The 13,136-nt window shown below is 53.6% G+C and overlaps 1 protein-coding gene across 1 annotated transcript in view; it reads left to right on the top strand.

The window, feature by feature from the left end:
• OTOF (otoferlin) overlaps positions 1-12,517 on the top strand; it is a gene marked incomplete at its 5' end in the record, with an annotated part of 35,247 nt that extends 22,730 nt beyond the window's left edge. The window contains 10 exons of the mRNA XM_039713357.1: positions 42-169; positions 1,272-1,442; positions 2,094-2,254; positions 3,692-3,834; positions 4,599-4,687; positions 7,144-7,242; positions 9,984-10,225; positions 10,780-10,958; positions 11,097-11,197; positions 11,782-12,517. Coding sequence (XP_039569291.1) covers positions 42-169; positions 1,272-1,442; positions 2,094-2,254; positions 3,692-3,834; positions 4,599-4,687; positions 7,144-7,242; positions 9,984-10,225; positions 10,780-10,958; positions 11,097-11,197; positions 11,782-11,962 — 1,494 coding nt within the window. The remainder of the gene's footprint in view (positions 1-41; positions 170-1,271; positions 1,443-2,093; positions 2,255-3,691; positions 3,835-4,598; positions 4,688-7,143; positions 7,243-9,983; positions 10,226-10,779; positions 10,959-11,096; positions 11,198-11,781) is intronic.
• Positions 12,518-13,136: the final 619 nt, after the last annotated feature.

The raw sequence follows: 13,136 nt of genomic DNA, 5'->3' as shown, positions 1-13,136 counted from the left end.
TGCTGTGGACAGCGCTGACCCATCCCACCTGTTCCCTGCAGGCCACGGACCTGCACCCGGCTGACATCAACGGGAAAGCCGATCCCTACATCGCCATCAAGCTGGGCAAGACGGACATCAAGGACAAGGAGAACTACATCTCCAAGCAGCTGAACCCTGTTTTTGGGAAGTAAGTCTGCGCCTGGAACTGCCGAGCTGGGCCCGAGCTTGCCAGCCCTCAGACCTGCAGCTGAGGTGTCCCACGGCTGCTCCTTGAGCTGGATTTATCTTTATTTATTTAGCTTTATTATTTAGCTTTATTTATGGGATTTATCCCACAGTGTGGATGTCCTTCCAGCATGTCCTACTTTGCCAGCCTGTGGTCAGTGTAACATTGTGTGTTTAAGAGATGAACCTGAAATTTATCTGATCAAGGTGAAACGCCCGCTTAGGAATCATTAGACCTAAATTTGAGTGAGAATAAGACACAAACTCAACTTCTGGGGTGTTGGGACATCCAGGTCAAGGATTTTCCTTCCTGTCAAGGGCTGGTGGTTTCTCAGGTTTCCTGCTGTTGGGAGGACCCAAGAGTCCCTTTTCCCAGCCTGACAGTCAAAGAAAGAGTTGGAATTCTTTGGCTCGTGTTCACAAGGTTGTTTATTATCTATTATCTAAAATATTTTTTTCTCAGACCACAGAGGTCTGATCTGCAGCTCTGTCAAGGGCACATTGCCTGCCCCTGGGGTGGTGTCTACCTTTTATACTACGAGTTACATGTACTTTATTTACCATTATTTTCCAATATCTACCGCCTATGTTAGACCGTCTACTTCTACTCTAAACCAATCTAAGAGTGACAGAACATGAAGGTTAGGAAGGAGAAAGAAGGACAGAGAACACCCAAATTCCTCCATCTTGGGACTCCAAACCCCCGTTCTAAAAATTCCAAAATTCTACTTTTCACCCTGTGACAACTACTATTATGCTACTTAAAATTTGTGACTTGTAATTCTTCATGCAAAGTTGGTAACTTGCTCCATGGGTTAAGATCGAAACCCCAAGTGTCTTTGGCTTCCTGCCAGGACTCCCGAGACCCCTGCCAGGGGTTTGAGCCATCCAGGGCATCCAGAGGGGTGTCCTGGGTTCTGAAAAGGTTGAGTTTAACCCCACCTCAGGCATGCTGCAGTGATGGATGCAGACTGAACGCCATCCATGGGCTGGAGCAGACGCATCTCTGTCCTGAGTGACAGATAGACCCTGCAGCAGTTTTTCTTTGCTTCCCCCAACCCCAGATCCTTCGACATCGAGGCCACCTTCCCCATGGAGTCCATGCTGACCGTGGCTGTGTATGACTGGGACTTGGTGGGCACTGACGACCTCATTGGGGAAACCAAGATCGACCTGGAGAATCGCTTCTACAGCAAGCACCGGGCAACCTGCGGTGTATCCCAGACCTACTCCATGTATGGGAAAAGCCTCCCCTGCCCCACCTCACACCTGGACCCTCCTCTGTGTCACCTCCCACCCAGAGCTCCCCCAGGAATTGCTTCCCTTCACTGCCTGTGATCCTAGAATTATATGTTTTTGGGAAAAACCTCATGCCATCCAATCCTGCAAGGGGCAGGGATGAATGGAGGAGCCTGTGCTATCCCTGGTTTTGTCACCAGCATTAGGGAGTGGTGGAATGGGTTGTCAGGAGGCCAGGGGAGGAGGGAGGGACTGGGAGGACTGGTGGGAGTGGGAAGAGGGGTGAGGTCAGGGCTGAAATGGGAGCAGAGCAAACGGGGCGATGCCGAGCATCGGGAATCAAGCGGGATGCACTGGGAATTCCAGGTCTGAGCCAAAGGGGGGTGGAAGGTGTTGGCAAAAGGGGCACAGAGGGATCAACTCAGCTCTGAAGTTTCATCTTTGCTGCCTCAAATTCTTTCCCTCGGTGCTTCATGGTGCAGTGGGGCCGAAGTTTCATCTTTGCTGCCTCAAATTCTTTCCCTGGGAATTCTAGGTGCTTCATGGTGCAGTGGGGTTTTGTTGGTTTTTTTTTTTCCTGGCAAAAGGGAAAAATATTTCTTTGTCTTCACAACCTTTTTTGGCTGATCTTGCCCTCCTGTTCCCAGCCACGGGTACAACACCTGGCGTGACCCCATGAAGCCCTCCCAAATCCTGTCCAAGCTGTGCAAAGAGGGAAAAGTGGATGGGCCACACTTCGGGCCAGGGGGAAGAGTGAAAGTTGCCAACAGGGTCTTCACCGGCCCCACGGAGATCGAGGATGAAAATGGTATGGCCCTGTGGGATCATCCCATGGGATGGAGGTTCTGGAGCAGAGCAGGGGTCTGGGGAGGGTCTCCTCATCATCCAGGGTTGGAATCTGAGTAGATTGAATCATGGAGTGGTTTGAAATGAACTTTCCAGTCCAACCTCCCCCAGAAGGTGTGGTGGGCCCATCACCCAGCCCTGTAGTCACCATCTTTCGGGCCAGGGGGAAGAGTGAAAGTTGCCAACAGGGTCTTCACCGGCCCCACGGAGATCGAGGATGAAAATGGTATGGCCCTGTGGGATCATCCCATGGGATGGAGGTTCTGGAGCAGAGCAGGGGTCTGGGGAGGGTCTCCTCATCATCCAGGGTTGGAATCTGAGTAGATTGAATCATGGAGTGGTTTGAAATGGACTTTTGAAGGTGATCCAGTCCAACCCCCCCAGACAGGTGTGGTGGGCCCATCACCCAGCCCTGCAGGTGCCATCCCAGTATAGACCAGTTACAGAGTCCTACAGACCCTCCAGACCAGCGGGTTCCTATTGGAATCTCTCAAGGACATCCACAGACACCCAAAGCTGCCTCTGGAAATGCCCTCTGAGCAGTGCATGTCCCAAGAGCCATGGAGACACCTCATGGCTTTTCCATTGTTTAGGAGAGTGTTATCCATGGGAATGCATTCCCAAACAATGGGAGATGAGGGTTGTGCCCCAACACACTCACGTGTGCCCCAAGAAAGAGTGAAATAGCCCAGGAGGTGTGAAGGAAAGAAGGAAAATGTAGTCAGTGGACATGGGACTGGTTCAGAAAGGGAAAACTGAGTGGGGATCTGAACCTTACAGGCATGAGAAGGACGTAAGAGGAGTTAGGAAGTGTCAGCTGAGGGACAGTGTTCCCAAGGGATGGAGGGGATGAGGCATTTCTGCATCTTGGGACAATTTGGCAACCCTTGGGACAAAGTGTTTGCAAAGCATGGTTGGGATGAGGCAGTTCTGCACTTTGGGACAGTTCTGCAACCCCTGGGACAAAGTGTTCCCAGTGGATGGAGAGGATGACGCAGTTCTGCAACCCTTGGGACAAAGTGTTTCCAGGGGATGGAGAAGACAAGGGAGTTCTGCACTTTGGGACAGTTCTGCAACCCTTGGGACAAAATGTTTCCACAAAGGATGGAGAGGAAGATGCAGTTCTGCACCTTGGAATACTTCTGCAACCCTTGGGACAAAGTGTTCCCAAGGGATGGAGAGGATGTGGCTGTTCTGCACCTTGGGATAGTTCTGCACTCCTTGGGAACACTTTGTCCCAAGGGATGGAGAGGATGTGGCTGTTCTGCACCTCGGGACAGTTCTGCAAGCCAAGGAATGGAAAGGCTGAGGAAGTTCTGCACCTTGGAGCACAGGTGGAGGCCCTGGGTGCTTTTCTGTCCCCTGTGTCCCAGCTGTCCGAGCTCTCCTTTGCCCCCAGGCCAGAAGAAGCCGACGGACGAGCACCTGGCGCTGGCGGTGCTGCGGCACTGGGAGGACATCCCGCGGGCCGGCTGCCGCCTCGTCCCTGAGCACGTGGAGACGCGGCCGCTGCTCAACCCCGACAAGCCGGGCATCGAGCAGGTCCCACCTTCTAACGGGATTTGGGGCAGCCCGTGGGGGCCAGCGCAGCCCTAACCCACCTCTGGGTGGGGAGGACACTCCAGGAGGCCTGCAAAGAAAATGTCCAGTGCCTCCTCATCCATGCTTATCCATTTCACATCCCACAGTCGCTCATTATTCCCTATATCTGGGCACCTGGGAGCAAAATTCCCAACAGATTCCCAAGCAGAAGGGACTGGGAACCTCCGGGCTGCTGCACACAAAAGGCAGTGCTGGTAATTCCCTGGAGCCCTCAAACTCCCTGGAATCCTGAGGACTCTGAGCCTGTTTTGGGGGGAGGTCACAGCCCTTTTGAGTAAAGGGGGGAGCGCAGGAACAGAGCTGGGCTCTGGTTGTTTTGCAGACCCAGTTTTGGACAGAAATCTCTAAAATCCAAGCCTGGGCTGCCCCATTGAGCCTTTGGCAAGCTCTTTGCAGAGGCTGGGAGCAGAGGAGGGAAAGCTCCCCTTGGAGATTGGCTCACCCTGGTGAGGCTGATCCGGGAGATTATGTGGAGATCATGGAATCATGGAATGGTTTGGGCTGGAAGGGCCTTAAATCCCATCCAGTTCCACCCCCTCCATGAGATGTTTCTGCAGGGCTGGAGAAAGATTCGTGGCATGGGAGAAGCTTGTCCCACTCCACATCTGGCATGGCCAGGGTGACGGCTGTGGGAAGAGGGGGACACTGGTGGGGAGGGGACAGGAGGGACAAGGGGAGCTGACCGTGCCTCTCCCACTCCACAGGGCCGCCTGGAGATGTGGGTGGACATGTTCCCCATGGACATGCCAGCGCCCGGCCCTGCCATCGATATTTCTCCCAGGAAACCAAAGAAGTAAGGAACTTAAGGAATTTACTGGGATTGGTTGGTAGCCCAGACGAAAAATGGGGAAGGAAAACGGGAGGTTGGGGATGGAGCCCTGTGGTTGAACCCAGGACGTGGGAAGAGAACTGAATCTTGACTCCAAGTTTCAAAAGGCTGATTTATTATATTACGATATATATTATATTAAAATGCTGTACTAAAACTATACTAAAAGAATAGAGAGGAAAGGATTCATCAGAAGGCTGGAAAGAACAGGAATGGAATGGAATGGAATGATAACAAAAGCTCAGGACTCTCAGACAGTCCGAGTCAGCTGCATCTTTGATTGGTTATTAAGTAGAAACAACTCACATGAACCAATCAAAGATGAATCTGTTGGTAGACAATGTTTAGACCACATTCTACAGCCATCAGATAGTTATTATTTAAATTTCTTTTCTGAGGCTTCACAGCTAGAATAGGAGAAATATCCTAGCAAAGGATTTTTCATAAAATAACATAGCTACAGAGCCCGGCTTCTCCCACCTCCTGCTGCTGCTCCAGGGCCAGCCCAGCCCTCGCTTGGGTTCCTCATCCCTGCTGCCATTCCCAGAGATCCCAGCACTGGAGGCAGGTCCAGAGCTGCTCCTGAGGGTGGGATCCCTCATCTTCCATCCCCTGCAGATCCCGATCTTTCTCGCCTGTGTGAACTGGGAAATTCCATCAATCCCAGGGCAGGGCAGAGCCCTGAGCCTCTCCCAGGACAGTTTGGGCTTTTCCGGGATGTGGTGGACAGAAGGATGGGTGCTGGAGGCCCCTGGGACAGCATTCCAAGCAGGAAAGAGCAGGCACAGACAGCACACGGAGGGGGAAGAAGGACATTTCTCCCCTCAATATCCCTTCTAGTCCTTTCTCACCCTGCTGGCCTTGGTCCTTGGGCTCCTTTTCCTGCCCCCAGGGTTGGGATATGGGATGGCTCCAATGGGAGCTTGTGTAGTCTGCTAATTTTGCTAATTTGAGGTTTTCTTGATTTTAAGATTTCTTCGTTAATGTACTAAAAAGTGTGGTGGGTTTTGGTATTGGTTAATTAGTAGTGTATTTTTTTCTTGTTGTGAGATAGGATTAGGAGAAAGGTAAAAACTTTAAAAGGGCAAAAGGAAAATTTTATTAATAGTGATTAAAAGAAAAAAAAAAGTAGTAGGAATTAAGACAACCTTTTTTAAATACTTTTCCCCTCCCTACACCTTTTTTTTTTTTCCTACTGATAATGTAAAGAAACAAAACTTAAATTTTTTTGTCAGTTTACTGCCTCTAAAATAGCCTTTTTTTTTTTTTTAGTTTACTTAGGGAGAGAAGTCCTTCTTCTTAAGGTTATGGAGACTTCTTTACAAGAGGAAAAACAGTTTTTCTGTGGTTCTTAATTTGGTCACAAATAGCAGCTGCCCAGAGGAAATCTGTTATCGTGAATTTCTCCTTATTTTCCACAAACCTTCCCACAGCTCATTTATGGGTTATGTTTATGGTTTGTGTTTCATCACCAAGAAATTCCCAGCCAAGCAGAAATGATGAGAAGCTCCCCAGCCTGCTGGGAATTCCCTGGAGACCCCAAACCTCCTGGAGCCCTCAGAAGGACTCTAAACCCATTTTTGGGGGAATCACAGCCCTGTTGAGTAAAGGGGGGAGAGCAGGAACAGAGTTGGGGTCTGATTGTTTTGCAGACCAAATTTAGGTCAGAAATCCCCCAAAATCCAAGCCTGGACTGCCCCGTTGAGCCTTTGGCAAGTTTCTTGCAGAGGCTGGGAGCAGAGGAGGGAAAGCTCCCCTTGGAGATTGGCTCACCCTGGTGAGGCTGATCTAAGCTTACATGGAGACCATGGAATCATGGAATGGTTTGGGAGGGAAGAGACCTTAAATCTCATCTTGTTCCACCCCCTGCCATGGGCAGGGACACCCTCCACTTTTCCAGGGTGGTCCCAGCCCCATCCAAGACTTGGGCACTGACAGGGATTCAGGGGAAGCCACAGCTTCTCTGGGAATTCCAGCCAGGCCCCTCCTCACCCTCCCAGCCAAGAATTCCTTGCCAATATCCCACCCAGCCCTGCCCTCTGGCACTGGGAGCCATTCCCTGGGTCCTGTCCCTCCAGGCCTTGTCCCCAGTCCCTCTGCAGCTCTCCTGGAGCCCCTTTAGACCCTGCAAGGGGCTCTGAGCTCTCCCTGGATCCTTTTCCAGGTGAACATTCCTAGCTCTGCCATCCTGTCCCTATAAGAAGAGTCCCATCCCTCTAATCATCTCCATGGCTGAGATCCCCTCCTGTCCCTGATCCTGCCCAACAGATCCCTGGGACAGATCGCTGTGAGCAATTCCCTGTTCCTGGCAGCTGGCCCTGGCAGCAGCACCCTGACATCTCCGATCCCATTCCCTGCTCCCGTTCCCTGCTCCCCTTCCCTGCTCCCGTGCCTCACCTCCCTCTCACTCCCTCGGGCAGGTACGAGCTCAGGGTGATCGTGTGGAACACCGACGAGGTCATCCTGGAGGACGACGACTACTTCACCGGGGAGAAATCCAGTGACATTTTTGTCAGGGGGTAGGTACAGCTGGGAATTCCACTGGGAAGAATCCTGTGACATTTTTGTCAGGTCGTAGGTACAGAATTCCAGCAGGGAGAAATCCAGTGACATTTTTGTCAGGGGGTGGGTACAGCCTGGAATTCCACCGGGGAGAAAATCAGTGACATTTTTGTCAGGGGATAGGTACAGAATTCCAGCAGGGAGAAATCCAGTGCATTTTTGTCAGGGGATAGGTACAGCCTGGAATTCCACCAGGGAGAAATCCAGTGATATTTTTGTCCAGGGATAGGTACAAAATTCCACCAGGGAGAAATCCAGTGACATTTGTCAGGTCGTAGGTACAGCCTGGAATTTCCCCAGGGAGAAATCCTGTGACATTTTTGTCAGGGGGTAGGTACAGCCTGGAATTCCACCAGGGAGAAATCCAGTGACATTTTTGTCAGGGGGTAGGTATAGCCTGGAATTCCACTGGCACTTCCTCCTCCTCTCCTGGGGTGGGTGCCAGTCCCCGCGGGGTGGGACACCAACAGTGCTGAGGGACCCAAAACCAGCCAGGACTGGGTGGATGTGTTCTTGTGTTCTCTTCTGCTGCTGTGCCTTGCTTGGAGGTGGGACTGGAGAGTTTGGGGGTCCTCACCCCCTCTCAGGGGAGAATCCAGCATGGAGAGGAGACGAGGGGAAGGGGATGGATGTCTCGGCATTTGTCAGGGGGTAGGTACAGCCTGGAATTTCACCAGGCTGAAATCCAGTGACATTTTTGTCCGGTGGTAGGTAAAGAATTCCACCGGGGAGAAATCCAGTGACATTTTTGTCAGAGAGTAGGTACAGCCTGGAATTCCACTGGGGAGAAATCCAGTGACATTTTTGTCAAGGGGTAGGTACAGCCTGGAATTCCACCAGTGATTCCTACACTGGGGAAAAATCCTGTGACATTTTTGTCAGGGGATAGGTACAAAATTTCACCAGGCTGAATTCCAGTGACATTTTTGTCAAGGGGTAGGTACAGCCTGGAATTCCACTGGCACTTCCTCGTCCTCTCCTGGGGTGGACGTCAATCCCTGTGGGGTGGGACACCAACAGTGCTGAGGGACCCAAAACCAGCCAGGACTGGGTGGATGTGTTCTTGTGTTCTCATCTGCTGCTGTGCCTTGCTTGGAGGTGGGACTGGAGAGTTTGGGGGTCCTCACCCCCTCTCTGGGGAGAATCCATCATGGAGAGGACACGAGGGGAAGGGGATGGATGTCTCGGCATCTTGGCCAGGTTCTTGCTGGGTTTCCTTAGAGTCTCTTTCCTGCCTCTGATGATATTCCAAAGATGCTGCTGGCGTTTCCTGCCTCTCTCCCTCTCCTTGGCTGCACCTCCAGCAGGCCCTGCCTGGAGCTGCTTGTCTGGAGCTCCACTGGGGTGGTTTTGGAATGTGACAATTTCCTTGTGGGAGAGGAGATGCCTGGCATTGCAGAGGCTGAGAGACACAGACCAGGCTTTATGCAAGCAAAGCCTGTTTATTATAATAATTACCAGTTCTAATTTACATTGTGTAAATTAGAACTGGTAAATGTTCTAATGTAAATGTACAATGTGCACATTACAGTTCATTGTCCAATCCCAGCTGCAGCCCCTGCAGTCCCATCCTGCTTGTTTTTCTCTCTCCAGCCTACGTTTTTGTGCTCTTGGGCCTGGGATTTGGATCATTTGTCCTTGGTCCCCAGCTGGAGCAGGAATTGTTTTGTCTCCCTGCTCTGTGCAGAGAGCTCACCATCCCCTAATGTGAAATCCAGACACACTAAAGCAGCACAGAATCTGAAAAATAGAAAAGCTAAAACTTAAAGCACCATTTGGTCCCCTCTGCCCCTCTCTGAGCTTGTCTTGATGTCCCCTCATGGCATTTCCACCCTGCCAGCTCCAGGCCCAGAGTCTGGAGCCAAGCTGGTGATTGTTGCTCTGTTGGTTTGTTCCCATCTCTGCTTCACCCTCCTTCAGCTGGAAGGAAAAATTCCTTCCAGAACTTCACCATGTCAGAGAGTCATGGAATCATGGAATGCTTAGGGTGGGAAAGGACTTTTAACCTCATCCCAGCCCTTGCCATGGGTGTGGACATCTTCCAGGCTGCTCCAGACCATGGCTCTCTCTCAACAGACAAATCCTGTGGGATGGAGCTCAAGGAATCCAAGCCAAACCCTGAGCTCTGAGGAGACCTTGGAGCCATCCCAGCAGCTCCATCCTCTGGAATCTGAGGACCTTGCATCCCTGGAATTGTCCAAATCCAGGTTGGACCAGGCTTGGAACAGCCTTGGGCACTTCCAGGGATCCAGGGGCATCCACAGCTTCTCTGGGCACCCAGTGCCAGGGCCTGCCCACCCTCACAGGAAAGAATTCCCACCCAAATCTCCCATTTTCCAGTGGGAAGCCATTCCCATTGTCCTCTCCCTCCAGTCCCATGTCCAAAGTTCTGATCCCTTTCCATCCTGCCTTGCTCCAGCCTTCCCAGCTCCTGTACAATCCCCTAACATCTCCTCACCCAGGGTGAGCCCTTGGACACCCCCCTTGAATCTCCTCCTCCTGAAGTTCTCTGCTCCCTCTGGGATCCTCCTGCCCCTTGGATTTGCTGCTCCCTGCCTGGAGCAGCCCCATCCCTTTATTCACAACTTTTAGGTTTTTCCAGCCCTGGGGGCACCCTGGCTGCCTGGACGGGGTGGTCCTGTCCCCTCTCCTGCCCCGTGTAAACCCGTGCCCCCCTCTCACCCCCCGGGCCCTGCAGGTGGCTGAAGGGGCAGCAGGAGGACAAGCAGGACACGGATGTCCACTACCACTCCCTCACTGGGGAGGGCAACTTCAACTGGCGCTACATCTTCCCCTTCGACTACCTGATGGCCGAGGAGAAGATCGTCATCTCCAAGAAGGAGTCCATGTTCTCCTGGGATGAGACCGAGTACAAGATCCCGGCCCGCCTCACCCTGCAGGTCTGGGACGCCGACCACTTCTCAGCCGATGATTTCCTGGGTACGTGGAGGGTCCAGAGCACCCCACGAACCCCCCGAGCTGCTGCTGGATGGAGCAGGTGGGGTGAGAGGGGAGGGAGGGTCTGCAGAGGGTTCTGGACATGGCTGGATGCACGGGCCAAGGACAAGTGCCAGGTCTGAGCTGGGGTCACAACAACTCCACTGAGCACTCCAGGCTGGGAATGGGGGGTGGGAAAGGCCTTGGGGGTGCTGTGCCAGTGGCTGGACACGAGCCCAGGGGTGGGCAAGAGGCCAATGGTCACCATCCCTGCAGGTGCCACCTGGATGTTGCACTGAGTGCTCTGGGCTGGGGACAAGGTGTGGATCAGTCACAGGTTGGACTCGAGGGTCTGGGAGCTCTTTTCCAACATCCATGTCTCCATGATTCTGAGATCCCTTTTCTCCACTGCTCCTGTAGCCCAGACACCCCGTTCTCCTTCCCAGAGCTGGCTCAAAGCTGCTCCCCAGGGCAGGACATGCTGGTCCAGCCCTTCTCCAGCCAAGGGCTTTGCCTTTCTGGCACACCAACCTCTGTCCTCCCCTGTGTCCTGCCAGGGGCCATCGAGCTGGACCTGAACCGCTTCCCCCGGGGAGCCAAGACGTCCAAGCAGTGCAGCCTGGAGATGGTGACCAACGAGGCCGAGCTGCCCATGATCTCCATCTTCAAGCAGAAGCGGGTCAAGGGCTGGTGGCCGTTCGTGGCCAGAGACGAGAACGATGAGCTGGAGATCACCGTAAGGCTGGGGGAAAAGGGAGGGTTTGCCTCCTGGGCGCTGCACTCTTCGTGGACACCCTGCATCCCCCAACGTGGCTTTGTTCCTTCTGGCTGGGAGCACATCCTAGGCCTCAGCACAGCTCTCTGCTCCCTGCAGGGCAAAGTCGAGGCTGAGCTGCACCTTCTGACAGCAGAGGAGGCTGAGAAATCCCCTGCTGGGCTGGCTCGGAATGAGCCTGATCCCCTGGAGAAACCCAAGTGAGTGGGAGAAGCCTCTCTGCAGCAGGGACCTGGGATTAGGGGATTCTGTTCCCACCTGGAGTGCTGCATCCGGCTCTGAGCCCCAAAACAGGAAAGATGTGGACCTGCTGGAAAGGGGCTAGAGCAGGCCATGGAGGTGTTCTGAGTCTGGAGCCAGGCTGGGAGAGCTGGGGGGGCTCACCTGGAGAGGAGGAGGATCCAGGGAGAGCTCAGAGCCCTGGCAGGGCCTGAAGGGGCTCCAGGAGAGCTGCAGAGGGACTGGGGACAAGGCCTGGAGGGACAGGAGCCAGGGAATGGCTCCCAGTGGCAGAAGGCAGGGCTGGGTGAGAGATTGGGAATGAGGAATTGTTCCCTGGCAGGGTGGGCAGGGCTGGCACAGGGTGCCCAGAGCAGCTGGGGCTGCCCCTGGATCCCTGGCAGTGCCCAAGGCCAGGCTGGACAAGGCTGGGAGCAACCTGGGATCGTGGAAGGTGTCCCTTCCCATGGAAGTGGGTGAAAAAAAAAACAAAAAAAACCTTTAAGGTCCATGAATCCCTTTCCCACGGCGATGGATTAACGATGGGTGTTTGGTTCCCCTGCAGCCGCCCAGACACGTCGTTCATCTGGTTCCTGAACCCGCTCAAGTCCATCAAATACCTCATCTGCACCCGCTACAAGTGGCTCATCATCAAGATCGTGCTGGCCCTGCTGCTCCTCATCATGGTGGCCCTGTTCCTCTACAGCATGCCCGGATACATGGTCAAGAAGCTGCTGGGAGCATGAAGGGCTGGAGCATCTCCCGTGGCCCCAGCCCCAGGCACAACATTCCCAGCTCCATGTCCTTCTCCTCCCCGTGACAGCCCTGGGGGCATCTCCTCCCTGCTGCTGCTGCTGGGTCTCCTCTTGCATTCCTTCTCTGTGGGTCCCACTCAGTGCCAGGGAAATGGGGCAGGAGCAGGGCACAGACCCCACACTCTGCATCCCACACCGGGGCTGGGAGAGGTGCCCAGCTGCCTCCTGTGGGGCTTCTGACCAGTGGGGTTGTGGCTGGTGCCTTCCTGGGAATCGGGGAAGGAGAGGGGAGCTGGGGCTGTGTCACTGGAGTTGTGGGAGTGCCCCAGAAAGGCTCCTTGGAGGGATGTTCAGAATCCAGGATGGAGCAGGGAGCTGGGATGGAGCAGCTGGGGAACGTGCCAGCCCCAGCAGAGTGAGGGCACAGAGCATCCCCAGCACCATCCCTGCTCCTCTCAGAGCTCTGGAAGTCATGCTCCGGGGCACAGGGATCTGTCCCACCTCAGGAATGCTGGACATGGTGCCCAGAAGAGAGTGATGGCACAGAGCATCCCAGAAAGGCTCCTTGGAGGGATGTTCAGAATCCAGGATGGAGCAGGGAGCTGGGATGGAGCAGGGAGCTGGGATGGAGCAGGGAGCTGGGATGGAGTAGCTGGGGACGTGCCAGCCGCAGCAGAGTGAGGGCACAGAGCATCCCCAGCACCATCCCTGCTCCTCTTTCATCTCTGGAGATCACATTCCATGGCATAGGGATCTGTCCTGGTTGTTTATAATAACAAGCTATCATCGTTTCTCTACAAGTTGTAGAGAACTTCTCTACAACTTCCCTGAAGTTGTAGAGAACAACAACTCCCTGAAGTTGTAGAGAACAAACAAGTTCGCCCTGAGAAAACTTACCTGGTTTTCTCACTCTCTGACCAGGCTGTCACATCCATACCTGTCCCCCACTGCCAGTGCCTGTCCCTGCTCCTCTCGAAGCTCTGGAGGTCACATCCCCTGGCACAGGGATCTGTCCCACCTCGGGAATGCTGGACATGGTGCCCAGCAGAGTGAGAGGGCACAGAGCATCCCCAGTGCCTGTCTGTAATTATTGAGTAAGAAAACAGACTCACCAGAAGGCTGGTTTGCACAGCAGCCACTTTAATACGAAAATTCCCTCTTTTTA

This window comes from Passer montanus, unplaced genomic scaffold, assembly GCF_014805655.1.
Source record: "Passer montanus isolate IOZ18808 unplaced genomic scaffold, ASM1480565v1 scaffold289, whole genome shotgun sequence".
NCBI lineage: Eukaryota > Metazoa > Chordata > Aves > Passeriformes > Passeridae > Passer > Passer montanus.
This window is presented reverse-complemented; position numbering and strand designations above follow the sequence as displayed.